The sequence below is a fragment of the Thamnophis elegans genome, chromosome 2 (assembly GCF_009769535.1).
Source record: "Thamnophis elegans isolate rThaEle1 chromosome 2, rThaEle1.pri, whole genome shotgun sequence".
NCBI classification, from domain to species: domain Eukaryota; kingdom Metazoa; phylum Chordata; class Lepidosauria; order Squamata; family Colubridae; genus Thamnophis; species Thamnophis elegans.
Window position 1 is genome coordinate 160626390 of NC_045542.1, and position 17330 is coordinate 160643719.

Here is a 17330-nt window from a genome sequence, read left to right on the forward strand (position 1 = left end):
GAGATCCTGTACAGAATAGTGTCTTGGTAATATGTAAGAAAAGTGACTTTTTGTGGCACCTTCTAGACAAACGAACTTACACTACTATATGTATATAATAGCTGACTAGAATGAATTGGGAATTTTATAATATAATGTACAAGATAATAAAATATAGTAACTTGATGTTGAAAGTTTCACATTTCACTAGGAAACGAAAGAGTGTTGGAATGATCACACCTGTTGAACCTCTACCTGCTCCATAGACCTAGCAGACAAAGGGCCCAACATTGCAAAGGGGGGGGGGATTTACTTAGTTAACCCTTCCTCAACCCCTCTGCCAGTCCCGATGCCTCTCTCCTGACCCTCTTCTACTGACCATCAGAGGGCCCTGGGGAATGGAAAGCGATTGTTGCAACTCCTCGCTGGGGTGAGAAAGCAACCTCACTTCTTCGGAAGGTAGGCGGTAGTCCTTGAAGTACGACCACTTTGCTCCCAGTTGTTGTTGTACATTGAGGATTACCTATAGGAGAGAGTACAGGTGGTCCTTGGTTTACGACCACAATGGAGCCAAAAATTTCTGTTGCTAAGTGCAACATTCTTAAGCGAGTTTTGCCCCCACTTCACGACTTTTCTTGCCACAGTCGCTAAATGAATCGTTGCATTTGTTAAACTAGTTACATCGTTGTTAAGTGAATGTGGTTTCCCCATTACTTGTCAGAAGGTGGCAAAAGCGGATCACACGAACCCAGGACACTGCAACCGTCATAAATACGAACCAGTTGACTTCTGATCATGCAATCACGGGGACGCCGCAAAGGGTCGTAAGTGTGGAAAAAAACAGGCCCAAGTCACTTTTTTTCCCCAGTGCCCTTGCAACTTAACTTAAACGAACCGTTGCAAGTCGAGGACTAGCTGTCCTGCATCCCTGCGAACGGCGAGTGCACGATGCAAAGTCTGGAGAAAAAAAAAGCTAACCTCGCGGCATGTTTGCGCGGCGCGAGGATCTTAATTCGGTGTCGAGCCGGGATCCCCTCCACTCGCGGGACCGGCGTCCGGATCGCTACCGAAGAAAACTCGGGCTTTTGCTTTTTGCAAGCCAAGCCGGGCTCTCTGCAGCAGGCGCTCACGGCGGGCCATTGTCAGCCGCGAGCACCTTTGTCGCTCGCGAGGGATCCTGGGAAATGCAGTCCGCGAAGGGCCCGAAAGGCCGCCCGCCCGAGGAGCCCTCCCGGCGTCGGCGAACTACAACTCCCAGGGTTTCCCCGGGAGGGGGGGGAAGCCAATGAAGCGTCCGACCCGGTCCCAAGTTTGCCGTGTAAGACGTTCCACCTCCCGAAGGAATGGCGAAGGCCCGGCCCAGCGGCTGCCTGGAGGGACGACCTTTCCCCGGGCTTTCTCTCCCCGCTTTTCCTTGCCCCGCCGTCCCTCGCGTCCGCCTTTCTTGAAAGGGAAGGCCTTCCCGGCCTGGAAACCACACCCGGAGGTGAAGAGCGCAAGAGGGACTTTGCACATGCTCAGAGGCCGTCTCCCCTCCCGCGAATCGCGGCCGCCTGTCTCCCCCCGACAGATTTCCCTTGTCCTTTTTTGCGCTTGGAGGAAAGGAGAAGGGGCGCCGCGCGTGATCTTGCGGGGAAGGAAGTGCGCTTTGCACATGCTCGGAAGGGATCTCGCCTTTGCTTTCTTGCATCGCCCTCCGTTCCTGGGACGTCCTTTTTTCCCTCCCAGTTTCGGTCTCCATTATCGACTTGGGGGAAGAAAGACGGGCGTTTGTTTCATCGTGGGTATTTGGATACAGGAGGAAGGGGAGGGGGGATACTTCCTGCACCTCTTTGCAAGATGCTTTATTTTATTTTATTTTTCTCCCAACATTGGGGTCTGGGGGGGAAAAATCCTATAGCTTAAATTTTTTCGTGCTCGTTTTCTTTTTTTTCCTTTTTCCTCTCCTTCTGATAACGGCGAGGAACTGGGCTTCCCTCTCTTAAAGGGAGAATAGCACTCTGCGTATGCTCAGGGGCACTCTTTTCCCCCCCTTTCAGATTTGCCAAACCGAAGTGCCACATACCGGCCTTTTGCTGATGGTGTGTGGTTAACTTGATGGAAAGAAAAGCCCAGAGGAGCACCATTTTTCCTTTTTTTAAAAGAGATATTATATTTATTATGTTAATAATACTATATATTAAATGTATTATATATATATAGTGAACTAACCTAAGTGGGTAATATATTTTAAGTTCCAGAGATCTCACGTATGTATGTTTGTATGTGTGTATATGTATGTATGTGTATATGTGTGTGTGTATATATATATGTATATATATACATATATACATACATACACATGCATACATACATTACATTAGAATATTACATTACATTATATTACATATATATGGTATTTATTATATTATTAGAATATATTACTATGTTGTATATTACATTACTATGTTGCATTGTATTATATGCTATTTTGCAAATGTTCTGTCAGTCACTTCCTTTGTCATAATGGGACAATTGCTTTTATCACTTTCTTCTTTTTTTCCCCTTTCCCTTTTTCCTGGGTTTGAAGATCCCTTCAAACATTTTCTCTCCTGACTGCTTTTTTTCTCTCTCCCTTTCTTTTCCAGTCGCCTCATTTTTTGCGGAAGATCGAAACAGTTTTACCATGAATGTCGGAATCGACAAGATTGCGGAGGACAAAATGCAAGTAAGAATTTGGGAAGGAGAGAGGGGTCAGTGATCAGGGGAGGAAATTTCCCTGATCCCTTAAGACGAAAGAGTGTGTATCTCTCTTTTTTTACAATCTGTAGAAATTAACTATTAACGTGACAGTAGATCTGTGGCCATGGTTGACCGATGCTATGCTTTCAGATGATTGGAAATTCAGACACCAAATTTTCCATCTAAATTAGGCCACCAGATCTGGGCTACCGACACACAAGGGAACCACTAGGTGGCAGGAATATTGCCTCTGTCTCTTTGCTGCCCTCTAATGCCTATCTGAGATACTGCAGACCAGATCCGTAACGCATTAAAAGCCTTAATATGATCATAGAAATTGGAAGTATGGTTTATAAGGGGGCAGAAGAGGAACTGTCGAAAACAAGGTAATCTGATCTGAAATGGACAAAGATGGTTTGGGTCAATATGGGCATCTCTACATCTATTGTCTGCTTCTTAAACAGTGTTTCTCAACCGTGGCAATTTAAGGCATGTGATGTGAACTTCCAACTCCCAGAATTCTCCAGCTAAACAGAATTCTGGGACTTGTAATCCATGCATCTTAAAAGTTGCCAAGATTGGGAAATACTGTCTTTTAAAGAATCTGTGCCTTTAAAAAAAAAAACCTCCCCAGCTCAGAAAACGTGCATTTTGGTGAAGAAGTGCGTGACAAGGGTCTTGATTGAAAACTTCAGCACTGTGAGGCTCCTGTCACACCAAAATGTGTCTAGAAAGGGCCTTGCAAACAAATAGTGTTTTTCTTTGCTGGCTCATTTTATATGGCAAGTCTTGGGATGAGCAAAAGACTAAAATTGTGATAGGATAATCTTCTAATCTTTTGTATCCACTCATTTTGCAATTTTTTTATTTTTAAACATAAAAAAACAGCATTAAAAAATTATCATCCATTACATACACCATGTCATTTGGTTACAAATGTTTTTGCATCCATATTCTCAATTACATTTACAATCACAGATTTTCTAATATAACTAAATTCCTCGCTTTCATTGTACAACGTATATTCAATTACAATTAATATTTCTTTCTTTTCAACGAACCTAATTCCCTTACATTCTTGATTGTCTGTTTAATAACAATATACCTTTATATAATCACTTATCCCATTCTAAATATTTTTGAAATTTTTTTTTACCAACTATTTATATTTGTATATCACTGTTTTCAATTATGTGTAATCCCACCAATCATCTATTGAGTATGTTTATGTTCATTATTGTCCTTGTACATCATACATTCAAACAAAGATGTTATTCCTTCATTTCAACAAGGTATTCTAAATAGTCATATATATATATATATATATATATATATATATATATATATATATATGTAGGTCTCTAGTTGTTCGGGTTTTCTCCCGCGTAGAATTGGAGATGTCTTGGCGACGTTTCGACGAAGTCACATTCGTCATCTTCAGGCTGCTGCTGACTACTTCAGGTTTGGTGTTTCCAGGAGTAGTGTGGAAACACCAAACCTGAAGTAGTCAGCAGCAGCCTGAAGATGACGAATGTGACTTCGTCGAAACGTCGCCAAGACATCTCCAATTCTACGCGGGAGAAAACCCGAACAACTAGAGACCTACATACTAACACCCGCGAAAACCTCAGAAAATATATATATATATATATATATATATATATATATATATATATATATATATATGTTATATTTATGCTGATAAATAAATAAATAAATATAACAAATGTAACAAAAAAGGCAACAGTAAAAAATATTGGGTTTCTGTCTGGATGGACTCTTGTGACGAGCCTAATGACAGAGAGTGGAAGTGTGACCTTCCTCCCATACTTGGGCATACCAGGGGTTGTGACTTTAAGTATATATATATATATATATATATATATATATATATATATATATATATATATATATATATATATATTGTATATACTCGAGTATAAGCCTAGTTTTTCAGCCCACTTTTTGGGCTGAAAAAAGCCTCCTCGGCTTATACTCGAGTCAGTGAAAAATTTGCCCGAAATGGAGGAGAAAAAGGGGCGGGGCCATGCCGTTGGGTGACACTCGTGAATGGCCCAGTGCCCCTGTGAGTTTCCCCTCCCTCTGTGTCAGTTTGCCGCGCAGCGCGCACCGCACCATCCTCCTCACGTTCTAATGTAATGCAGGGCTGTCTTACGATTCCCCTTCCTCCCCCTCCTGCCGCTCTGCAACGATGTCCCACCTCCTCCTTGTTATGGCAAGCAGCCACATAGCGATGTCCCACCTCCTCTGGTACAGTGATCCAATGATAGGAATCACTGTGCCGTGTGTCATAGGAGGCGGGACATCGCTCCCGCGGCTGCACGGGACATCATCATCACAGCGGGACATCAGCATCATGAGGTGAGTGAAGTATTTCATTGAATACACCGCTAGTTTACTGTTTTTCTTTGAAATAAATATTCAAAAACATTATTGGTATCTATTTTTATTTTTGAAATTTACCGGTAGCTGCTGCATTTCCCACCCTAGGCTTATACTCGAGTCAATAACTTTTCCAGTTTTTTGTGGTAAAATTAGGTGCCTCGGCTTATATTCGGGTCGGCCTATACTCGAGTATATACGGTATATATATATATATATACCAATTTTTAATTACTTCCTTATTAAAATTATTTATCAACAACAAGATATCTTTATGATATATACTTAGAGTTATACACTCATTTTGGAAAAGAGGCACAGATCAGCAATGCCTAAATACAATATTTGATCCCAGTGAGATGTCACCTTCATGGCCTCTTAGGCCATAGATCTTGAAGAATTGCTGAAAATTGGGATTGATTGGGTGATCCTCAAATGAGTTTTACTGAATGGATCACAATGGGTTGTGTGTGCGCAGCACCATAAACCATGGCTTATGTGGCCTAATGGCTGGATTTTCTGCTTGTATGACGCCAGTTCCAAACAAACCACATTATAGGTGTCCACAATTGCCAGAAATGGTTGTATTTCCTTTTTGGTTTTATTCAGCTGAATGGAAGTGTGTGTGTTATTTATTAGCACAGTCAAATTAAAAATTGTGAAATCCAAATGTATTTCATAGAAGGGGAAATAATATAAGGTGAGCGGTATCGATTGATAATTGCTATTAGAAAGAACAGGAAGCTCCTGTTCGTATTGTATTCTGTAAATGTAGTGTAAATCTAGGTTTTGTGTGTGCATTTTACATGTTTGTTAATAAAAAATAAAAAGGACAGTCAAATTAAAAATGTCTGTACTAATTCAAAGCGGCATCCTTCACTCAATACAAAAAACTTAAAAGGGGGAAAAAACTATAGAATAAACCATAGATAGAAATGTTAGAAGAAGAGAAAGAAAGAAAGAAAGAAAGAAAGAAAGAAAGAAAGAAAGAAAGAAGTATTGGTTGGAGCTAAAGCAAAACCTACCATGGAAAACTTACAAAACCTGGAAATATTTCATGCAATCCTCCTGGGATTTATTTATTTTCTTTCTTTCTTTAGGACAGTCTCGTAAACCTTGACAAAGAAAGAGAGAAGGAGGGATGTGATAATCGGGAGGTGAAAGACAGCGAGAAAAAGATAACAGAGGATAACAAAAATGAGGACTCCACATCGACCAAAGATGATTTACAGGTAGGAATCACATTCCCATTTCCCTTCTGCTTGTGTACACCCTCTCCCTCTCCCTCTCTCTCTCTCATCCTGCACTGTTGTGTGATCCATTTTAAGAAGCGATGAGTGCAAAAGTTCCAGAGAGAACATTCAGAAGAGTTGTCTTAGGGGCCTCTGGACAGAATGGGACAATTGGGTGCGGTCAACACGCCCCGGGACCATTTTAACAATTCGATTTAAGCGTTTAAACTAATTTAAAAAATTAATTGATTTTTTTGTTGCTCCCATTTCATTCTGTCCCTTCTTTGGCATCTTTACTTTAATGATTCTGTTCCACCATTTCTCTGATGTGGGTGTTATTCTTGCCCCGCAGCAAGTTGTCCCTAGCGAATTGGCCATGCTGAGTTATCCTAAACCTGCTTCTGGAGGCTCCAGCTGCATTTTTCAAATTCCTTGGCACATGCCAGAGTGATGGAACAGCTCCCTGTATGAAGCTGGCAAAGCATGGTACAAAACTAAGTAAAGATGTGGGGTGTTAAAGCTCCCCTCCCCTTGCAGAAAAATAATTACTGAGTGCTTTTTTTTTCATGTACTCTACAGCAGGGGTGCTAAACTCAAGGCCCGCAGGCTGGATCTGGCTAGTGGGGTGCTTAGATCTGGCTCAGGAGGCCGCCCTAAAAACAGTGGACCGGACCGGCGTGCCTCTGCCAGCGAAAACGAAACCCAGGAGGGCTGTGCATGTTCCCCGGGCTCTGTTTTCGGCCATGGTGGCCTCCTGCAGCTCTCTGCCAGTGAAAAATGGAGCTGGCAGAGGGCTGCAGGTGGTCATAGCGACTAAAAATGGGGCCCGGGAGAGGCGCACATGGGCCCCCTGGCTCCCTTTTCGCTAGCAGAGGGCTAGCAAAACAAACTAAAAGCAAAACAAAAGGAGAAATGTCGCCCCTTTTGCCTTTGAGCATCCAAGAAGGGGCAGGAAAGGAGAAAGGGAAAGATGAAAAACAAAAGAAAAAGATGGGAAGAGAGTAAGGAAGGAAAAAGAAGGAAAGAGGAGAACAAAGGAGAATGAAGAGGGAATGGGGAAAAAAGAAAAGGAAGACGCTCCCCCCCCCCCCAGCCACCACAGATGCCCCCCTGACATGAATTATGTAGAGCTGACATTATTTCATAAACAGCACCTTGCAAGAAATCCGGGAAACAAGCATTTTTAATTGTTCCAAGAGACGCCACCTTAATGAACTGGCTACAAATGAAGAGGGAAATGCCTAGTTTAATGAAAAGAAGGGCTAGGGGAGACATGATAGCCGTGTCCCAGTATGTGAGTAGCTGCCACAAGGAAGAGGGGATGCTCCTCTCAAAATTGGGGCGGCGACTGGTGATGGAGCCGCAGCAGAGGGAGGAAAGAGCCACATGCGGCTCCGGAGCCGCATTTTGCTGACCCCTGGACTAGAAGAACCTCAAAGGTCCCTCCCAACTCTGTTATTCTGTTAAATGCCTTTTAAAGTTTCCCAATCAGAGGGCAAACACCATATAGTTGGTTGAGGAAAGTTGAAGAAATCAGAAGAAATTCCAGGACAGGATCCTTGGTGCTCACTTGGCGGGGGTGGAATCTAGAACCTGGCCTTGTTTCTAGAAGAATATCCCAACCTTATTTCTAACAAGTTGATCAAGTTGGTCTCTTGGAGCTGTTTGCAATGCTTCCTCCCCAGCTGTCATTCCACCTGGGCTGTCCTTTGGGAGAGAAGCTTCTAACACACTCCCACAATGTGCCCACAATCTCACACACTTCCTCCACAATTGCTAAAATACTTACTTATTTATATTTATTAAATTATACGCCAACCATCTGACCATCCAAAGCAATTCGGGAGCTTTCTGTGCTGGAATTCTACAATGGAGCTAATACATTACAGTCCTGTGGTTTTGTTGAAATCTTGCAGTCTTAAAATAATCCATGCTTCTCTGATTGGAGATGTGAACAGTCTCTTTTTCCCCCCATTTTGTCTGTTTTCTTGCAAGGAGCTGCAGGGGATGAAAATGGAGCAGGGTAAAAGCACTAAGGCCTTGGTGACAGAAAAGGAGGCCGACAGAAACCACAAGGAGGTATTTTAGAGTAATTTCTCCCTAGGTTGGCAGGCAGATTTTATGTTAATTTCAAACTGCAATTGTATTGATTGGAGCAAAATATAGGCTAATATATATTTTTTATTTACTTACGTTCTGCCTGTCATTCAGGAGCTTGAGTGCATAATACTCCTGTGAGGTGGGTTGGGCTAAGCAAGGGGGACTAGTCCAGTGAGTTTTGGTATTAGAGAGATGTTGTGGCCCAGCAGGAGCCGTTGGAGGGGTCTTATGAGTTGGCCTTGGAGGAGATGGAGGACCTTGGACAGGGTTCCGACTCCGAGCAGGGCAAGGAGAGACTGGTTGGTCACCAGGTGGCGCCTGAACTTTGGATCAGTGGGGAGGAGACAAGAGTGAGTGATCCAGAAAAAAACAACACCTGTGAGTTGTTCCGGGATGCACGCCGTTGAAGGGCTACTCGGCGTCAAGAACAACTGCGTAATTACAGGAGGTGATTACGTTCAGCTGGTGCTCATTAAGATCCTCTCCTGATTATAAAAGAGACTGCTTGGGCCATGCCCTTCTGCAGAAGTCAACGTTAAGGACTAACAAGAAACAAACTTGGCAGGCTGGATTGCTGCTAGAGTTTGTTTGCATTGCTGCCAAGTTTTGTAGGACTTGCTGCCAGAGTGCTTATCTCTTTGTTTATGTGGCTTGCAGCCAACGAGAGTCTGGACTGATTAAAAAACATTCTCATTTATGTTGGTTTCGGCGTTCGTTCCTGGACGGAGAAAGGGGGGGTCAGAACAGAGAGAGAACCAGGACCTGGGTTTGTGCACTCCATGATGCGCCCCGTCTCTACAGCCCCACCCTGGCTCTGAGATTGAGAGGAAGGGGCCGGCCCAGATGATTCTCCCCAGGGAGCTTCCATTGAGACTCTAGCATTAGATTTTCTTAACGGGTCACATTTGCATCTTCCCTTTCTCATAAAACATGATATTCTTAGATTTCCTTCCCCCTCTTCCATTTCCCCTATCCTTTCTTCCTTCTCTCTTTCCCTTCCCTTTCCTTCTTCCCCTCCCTCCCTTTCCCTTTCCAATTTCCTTTCTTCCTTTTCTATCTTCATTCCTCCCCTTTCCCTTCCTTTTTGCCTTTCTTCTTTCTTCCACTCCCTCTGCCCCTCCCTCCCTTTCCTTTTTCCTTCTCTCACCATCTTCCCTCCTTCCCTTTCCCTTTCTTCCTATCTTCTCTCTTCTCCTCCCTCCCTTTCCCCGTCCCCTTTCCTTTCTTTCTTCTCTCTTCTACCTTCCTTCCTCCCTCCCTCCCCTGTTCCATTCCTACTAAAAGCTAGTAGAGTAGACGTTGAATAAGGAAGTCTGAAAGAACTCTTCTTGAAGCTGTGGTTGTGCGGTGGTTAGAGTGCAGTACTGCAGGCTATTTCTGCTGACTGCTGGCTGCCTACAATTTGGCAGTTCGAATCTCACCAGGCTCCAGGTTGACTCAGCTTTCCATCCTTCCGAGGTGGGTAAAATGAGGACCCAGATTGTTGGGGGCAAGAGGCTGACTCTGTAAACCGCTTAGAGAGAGTTGGAAATCACTGTAAAGTGGTATATAAAGCGTAAGTGCTATTGCTATTGAAATCAGGATGTTCTGGTCAAACTCTGTTCAGGGTTTTAATTTCTTTGCCTCGCTCAAGTTCTTCCTTTCCTGAAATTCATTGATTTCTTTGGGGTATGAAATGTTTGCCTGCCTGTCTTTAAGCAGAAATCGATGGCTTTTTCATTTGGGGGAATGGAAAACTGGAAACAAAGAAAGTCCTCATGGTTTCTGTTATTTTTTCATTCAATGGAAGGTGCAGTCTGATTCAGACATGATTGACCTGAGTCAAGAGAAAGAAGAGGAGGAAGAGGAGGAGAACAGCAGTGAGGAGATAGTGGTATGTTTTCATGGTATTGAAGCTGCCTGCCCATCTTGTGCAGAGAATGCCATCTGCCCTGAACATAAGGTTAATTCAGATTTTTTTTTTTAAATACTCTTGATTTCTGGAATTTTACCTTGAATTTTGTTCTGGCCTAGGCTTCCCCAGCAGCACGAAGATGAGTCCTCGTCCTGATAAACCCCTTTTTATTTAATTTACAGTGAATTCCCCTCCAGCAAAGTCCCAGCCCACAGTCCTTCAAGATAGTTCACAACCACCAACCTTTATCAGGCTTGAGAGTGGCCAGGCCGATATCTTTCAGACACCCGCAGTACTTGGCAAGATTGAACTCGTTGTCTCCTGCAAACTCCCCTCCTCTTTTGCTCCTCTTTTATTCCCTATGGGAGGGGCCATTCCCCGCCCTCCTGTGGCTTTACTCCCAAGTCGACCCTTGCTCCTTAGCTGCTCCTTTCGTCTGGCAACTGCGCGTGCACGCACTGGGAACAGGCTCCAGCTGTTCATCTGCCTCACTGATGTCTGTGATCAGTTATCAGCTGATAATTGTCAGACGGCCCTGGGGCCATCTCTGATGCAGAGCCCTCGTCAGAGCCTTCCCCAGACTCCCGAAGTGGTCCATGTCCCTCCCCAACCTCCTCACTATCCAAATCTACTGCCAGATGGTGGGCTGCAACAAATTCAGACAAAAGTAGGTGTTTTCTCCAATGCTGTTCCATATAGGGCAGGCGGAATTGAACCAAACTCTTTGCTTTCTCATTTTTCTTTGTTCTATGACCACAAATATATACATATGGCAGTAGGTTTACTGAATGCCACCTGCCAGTTAATTTACAGGAAAATTGGCCCAGAGGAATATTTTCGCGCAGGTTTCCATTACATTTGATTTCCATTTTTATGCTACCGGTTTGCTCGTGTGTGCAGACGACGCTTCTGCGCATGAGCAGAAGCGTTTGGGCGGGGGGGCAGAGCCTCCCGCTGCAGCTACTACCACTTCGCCCGTCCAGTTTGGCTGGGACTTCCTAAGTAGATTTTTCTGTCTGTATAATTATTGTTGGGTAAGCTCCCCATTGGGAGAGCGAGTACGTTCAGCGAAGTGTTGTGAGAGTTGTGTTGGAGAACACACAAACCAGCATACAGAGACACTGCAGTTTAAGTAGGCTTTTACTTTCGTGGAAATAGAGGTATCAGAGTCCATCAAACTGTCCAAGTCATACGCAGATAAGACAGTGAGTCATCAACATCTTTCAGTTAAGGGATAGTCCAAATAACACAGTCCATAATCATACAATCAGTTCAGAACTCAAAGTTTGCTAGCAGTTGCAAAACTTACAATAGCTCACTCAGATCAGATCAGCCCAGCATCTAACAAACAGAGAGAGCTAACAGTCATTCTGGCTCCCTCTTATGGCCAATTGAGGAAAACAGCAACCAATCACATTTTAGAGCATGATTTAAAGAAACAGTTACAACATCGTTACATGATTTATGTATTGCCAACCCAACCGTTAGGATTATATTCCTAACAATTATGTTTCTCTTTTCCCCTAGGAGTCTGGCAGTATTGGGAGCAGGTAAGAAATTTTTTTAAATTGCCTTTGTTCACGGCATCTCTACCTGGGGTTTCTGTCAGTTGCAAAGGATCAGGGCCGTAAGTTAAATCGCACTTCAGAAATACTGCTCAAGTCTGTACACAGAAATCTAGTCAACTCAAGTTCAAATTTGAATCTGCACCAGATAAAAGTCAATGGAGCTTAGGGGAGCAGGCTGCACTTGGATCACTTACAGCAACTTCATGATTCTAAGCTAATGATGCGTTTTAGTCCCCAACCCCCAGTTTTGTCTGCTCTTCTACAGTTTCACCCAATGCTCCAAAATAAATCTCTCCCTAGGATAGTGGTGACTAATCTTTTTGTTGTTGTGTGCTGAAAGCGAGTGGGTGCCTGCACCCATATGGGTGCGGGCACCCATAATCTAATGCGTGCACAACATACCTACCCTTGCGCATGCGCACCTGACCCCCCACCGCCCTCCCCACCACCACATGTGCGCACGACCCACCCACTCCCGCACCCGGTTTGGGGCCTAGTAGGTCTCCCTGCAGCCTCCTGGGGAGCAAAAACGGGCTACGGGTGGTAGTGGTTAGGGTTTCAGCCTTTCCGCGCCCCCCCCCCCACGTTTGCGCAGCAGAGACATTAAAATCAGCTGGCCAGCGGGATGAGCACGCCCATGCGCAGTGGAGCTGAGCTGGGGCGATGACTTGCGTTTGCCATCACGCCCCTACGAACTCAGACCTGTACTTGGGATCTCGCAGCGATGAGTTAGATGTCCGGGTTCATAGCGTATATTTATTGCATGTAGAAAAAAAGCACTAATACCGTTACAGGATCAACAGCCCAGTTGTCTTAACGTGGCCCAAATGGTTTAAATGTTGTCTTTTTCTCCTGCCCTTCCAAGTTTCTTTTCACTGCTTCCTTGCAATAGAGGAGAATATCTGTAGTTCAGGGTTCAACTGTGGCATCCTTGGTGCTCTCTTGAGTTTGGATTATGCTTGCTGACGTTTCATTATCTGACTAGGTAACACCATCAGTTGCAAAGGAGTGTGAGGTTTTGCTCTTTTGCTCCCTCTTTTATATTCAGGGGTTTGACCTCCCAAGGTTAAAGGGGGCTTCAGTAGACTAGGGAACATCATTGTGTGAGGCGGTTATGAGACTCAGTCCTTTAAATTTGTGCTTTGTGATCATCCCAGAGTCATTCATGTTAAATTCCTTTTCTCCTTTGTCTCGTTTGGGATCCTCAGAGAAGACGACGAGCCGCTGGCTGGGAGGCTAGAGGAGATCAAGCAGCGCTACGGCAATTTGTGTCAGAACAGCACCGTTTTCCAAGAAATGATACTGCGGCTCAAAGGTCAGCCTCCTTTTGTTCGGAGTTTGCGGGGCATCATATGTTTCACGAATCCGAGGGGGAAGACAAACAGCTGACGCAGAGCGGGAGAGTGGCTCTGTTGGTTGTGGAGGATACTGGGGAAGGGCAAAGTCAGGTTGGCCAGAGCAGGGGAGAGAGAGAACAAGGGAGAGGGGGTTCAGATGAAGACCAAGGCCCACCCCTTCCTCATCTTAGGGCACACAGGGAAGAACGGAGAAGAGAGCAATGTGGGTTATGTGGCTTACGAGGGTGGAAAGGACCCTGATTCTCCTCACAAGGCACAACTGGGGATGGAGTTTAAAGGAGAGGCAAATGGGAGGGGCGGTTGTCGGGAACAAATGCTGAGTTCAGCTGGTATTAACTGCTTATCTGAGTTCCTGGCATCCTCCCAATTGGTTTGATTTGTTGCCGTGTTACTTCACTTCTGGAACTCCCTTCTTGCCCTGCCGGATTAATTACCTTATCTTGCCTAGTTGGATTTATAGTTGGAAGTTTTCTGCTTACAACATTTGGACTAGAGTATTTTCAGCCAAAGGCTACTACAGGTTTGTGGAAGAGTTTTTCTCCAAACCGGAGAGTTGAAAGGGACGTTGGGGGCACAGTTGGTGTTCCTAAAGGGACTCGTACCTGTACTCTGGCTGTGTTGCCTTTGTGCCACACCCCGGGTCATCACAATATGGTCCCAGGAGGCCCTGGTGATACTTGGGCTTTCAGTGGACTCTTAGTCACTCCCTTGGCCCAGTCAGGTTTTTTATTCTGTTCTGTTTTTCTTTACAACTATCTGCAGTGTTCTTGGAAACATTTTTGGGGAGGTTTTGTCCTGGCCTCCTCCTCCTTCCTAAGGCTGAGAGGGAGGAACTGGTCCAAAGTCACTCAAACCAGCTAAAGCGGGGCTAACGATCTGCTGATTTCTAGCCTTGTGCCTTTAACCAAAAAAAGCTAAATTGGCTCTCTTCTGCTGCACCTAATTCAGTGTTTCTCAACCTTGGCAGCTCTAAGAGGTGAGGACTTCAATTCCCAGAATTCCCCAGCCGGCCATGTTTTGTTAACTGGTGTCTCTCCGTTTCCTTGACTTGGTCGGGAACTTCTTGACTTCTCTGTTCTCTTTGTTTTTCTGCAGCCGGATGGAGGAACCAAAACAAGGAGCGGGATTGTTTGCCTGGGGGCTCAGAGCGACTGCAACTGAATAGGATGATGTGGGGCGGAGACGAAGTCAGCTTTCCCCCCAGCATTGGGGGCCAGTTGGGAGCCCTGGACAGTCCCTCGAGGACGGTGGACTGTCTGCTGGAAGCCAGAGCTCCAATTTCGATCCCGTTTGGCGGGGGCTTCTTTGACTTCAGCGAGTTTGCGGTCCAACAGAGTTTCCTCCAGAGGAAAGGCCAAGAGCTCTCCAAAACGTTTGGGCCGGGCCTGAGCTCCAGCATGGTGGAGCTTCGGACTCCGGAGAAGCCGCTGCCGGCGGAGAAACCCTACGAGTGCAACGAGTGCGGGAAGAGCTTCAGCAAACTCGCCACCTTGAACACGCACGGCCGGACCCACACAGGGGAGAAGCCCTTCAAGTGCTTGCGCTGCCACAAGGGCTTCAGCCAGAGCTCCCACCTGCAGCTGCACGAGCAGACCCACACGGCGGAGAAGCCCTACAAGTGCAACGAGTGCGGGAAGAGCTTTGGCAAACGCTCCACCCTCAACACGCACGGGCGGACCCACACGGGGGAGAAGCCCTTCAAGTGCTCCCACTGCGACAAGCGCTTTAGCCAGAGCTCCCACCTCCAGCTGCACGAGCGGACCCACACGGGGGAGAAGCCCTACAAGTGTGTGCTGTGCGAGAAGAGCTACAACCAGAGGTCCAGCCTCATCATCCACGAGCGGAGCCACACGGGCGAGAAGCCCTACTCCTGCCTGGAGTGCGGGAAGAGCTTCAGCCAAAAGGCCACCCTGGTCCTCCACGAGAAGAGCCACCGGGGGGAGAAGCCCTACAAGTGCCTGGAGTGCGGCAAGGGCTTCAGCCTGAGCGCCGACCTCATCCGCCACCAGAGCATCCATACGGGGGAGAAGCCCTACACCTGCTCCGAGTGCGGGAAGAGCTTCAGCCAAAACTCCCACCTCATGGCCCACATCCGGACCCACACGGGCGAGAAGCCCCACAAGTGCCTGGAGTGCGGCAAGGGCTTCAACTGGAGCTCGGAGCTCATCGCCCACGAGCGGACCCACACCGGCGAGAAGCCCTACCAGTGCCTCTACTGTGCCAAGAGCTTCAGCGTCCGCTCCAGCCTCAGCAAACACGAGCGGACCCACACCGGAGAGAAGCCCTTCGTCTGCCCCCAGTGCGGGAAGGGCTTCATCCAGCGCTCCAGCCTGGTGGCGCATGAGCGCTCCCACACCGGCGAGCGGCCCTACCTGTGCCTAGGCTGCGGCAAAGGCTTCCGGGAGAGCTCGCAGCTCATTGCCCACGAGCGGACCCACACCGGCGAGAAGCCCTACGTCTGCTCGGAGTGCGGCAGCTGCTTCAAAGCCAAGGCCGCCCTCCTCCGGCACCAGCGCGGTCACTTGGACCTGAACTCCTTCATCTGTGCTGACTGCGGGAAGATTTTCTCTTCAGCCGCCGAGTCCCCGGAGAAGTGTCCTGAGTGCGTGAACCTGAGCCTGATCTTGGATCTGTCGCAGGCGTCGGAAGAGGCCGATCTGGAAACGGCTGAAGGAGCGGGACAAAGCGACGGCGCTAAGATGTGAACGGGTGAGGCCGGCTGGGCCTTGGGTGTTTTGCTTTTTTCTGCCGGTCATAACGTCAGTTTCCCTTTCGGAGGGAGCGGATCCTGGCCAAAGGGACTGTGCCGCGGCTGACGGAGGACCGGTTTTGTCGACGGGAGGTGACTGGGGGCCGCTGAATACCTTCCCCTCAGATGTGATGGCCTTCGCAGCATTGGTTCCTGTTGCCAAACCAGGCCCATTTCAGACCCTTTGTGGGGGAACTGGAAATGCAGAGAGGACCAGAATCAAGTGGTTACGAAAATGAAAGAAAATGCCTGACATTTTAGTATCATCCTTTCCTACCCAGGGCCTAGAATGCAAGTTCCTCCAATCAACAGGAGATTTGGGTCTGGACCCACGGGACGCGCTTTTGAGGCTCTTTTTTGGGGGGGGTGCACGGGCCCCCTTGCTGCCAATCTGAAGAGACTTCGGTTTCACAGAGGTTGTTTTTTTTAATGAATTGTGCTGAACTTGTCAATGGATTTGAACCGTAAAGAACTTTACCTCACTAAATCCTAGTGAAACGCTTGGAACCGGACTGGCCTTCGAATCGGGCTTGAGTCAGCCCGCCTGAGCGCAGAGCTGTTGTTTGCCTGGCGTCAAAAAAATAATAATAATAGTGTCACAGCAGCAAAGGGGACATTAATGGAGGAGAACTGGTTTGGTCACATTGGACCTTGAGCAATTAATTCGATTCCTGTCTCTTTCCACATTTGCTTTAGATGGCAAGCTCCGCTGACTGTAGTTTTTCATTATTTATTTGATAGATAGATAGATGGCTTTTTCTCCCTTTGGATGAAATGAGGGGGATTTGGTAGGACATCCCAATTAATGTGGGAACAATCAGTTGCAAGAAGCCTAGAACGAGAGGCTGCTTTCCAGATGGGCAGGAAAACATGATGTCTGAACCCAAATCTTTTTCAAGAAATCCGTTCTAGGTACATCGAGAAGGTGTGGCTCTGTTTGCCAGAGAGGGAAAAATGAAATTTTAACAGTTTTGCACTTAACTCCTTGGAGGTGGAAAGCTAGTAGCTCAGGGGGGCTAGTGCAAGGCTATCTCTTGTACTACTAGCAGTGAACCTGTTCCATAAATAAACCCATTTAGGCAGCATTTCTCCTCACGTCTGTCCTACCGCAGTGTGTCTCAACTTTGACAACTTTAAAATGGGTGGACTTCAAGTCCCAGAATTCCTCAGCTAGCCATGCTGGCTGGGGAATTCTGGGACTTGAGGTCCACCCGTCTTAAACGTTGCCAAAGTTTTTAAAAAAGCAACAGTGGCATAAGCCATCCATTAACCCCTTTGCCCTTCATACCTAAACCCGGCCTGTAGCCTTCCCTAACCTCAATTCTA

General features: G+C 46.5%; 1 protein-coding gene across 4 annotated transcripts; it reads left to right on the forward strand.

Moving 5' to 3' along the window:
• Positions 1-1284: 1284 nt before the first annotated feature.
• On the forward strand, positions 1285-16240 carry LOC116504535 (zinc finger protein 2 homolog). 4 transcript variants are annotated; one of them, XM_032211591.1, is made up of 8 exons: positions 1285-1465; positions 2607-2686; positions 6204-6335; positions 8331-8414; positions 10225-10377; positions 11857-11879; positions 13106-13212; positions 14351-16240. In XM_032211591.1, exons 2-8 carry the CDS (start codon positions 2645-2647, stop codon positions 15958-15960), a joined length of 2151 nt encoding a protein of 716 aa, XP_032067482.1. In that variant the 5' UTR covers positions 1285-1465; positions 2607-2644; the 3' UTR covers positions 15961-16240. The 4 variants fall into 4 exon arrangements, with proteins under 4 accessions (XP_032067482.1, XP_032067485.1, XP_032067486.1 ...); XM_032211594.1 differs by having other exon boundaries at positions 10225-10308; XM_032211593.1 differs by lacking the exon at positions 1285-1465 and adding an exon at positions 1482-1759.
• The last annotated feature ends 1090 nt before the right edge of the window (positions 16241-17330 follow it).

Excerpts from the sequence above, each read along its gene's own strand:
- LOC116504535 (XM_032211591.1), top strand. The coding sequence starts at position 2,645 with ATGAATGTCGGAATCGACAAGATTGCGGAGGACAAAATGCAA. Across the intron at positions 6,336-8,330 it reads CGACCAAAGATGATTTACAG|GAGCTGCAGGGGATGAAAAT; the intron begins GTAGGAATCACA and ends TTTTCTTGCAAG. Across the intron at positions 13,213-14,350 it reads AATGATACTGCGGCTCAAAG|CCGGATGGAGGAACCAAAAC; the intron begins GTCAGCCTCCTT and ends GTTTTTCTGCAG.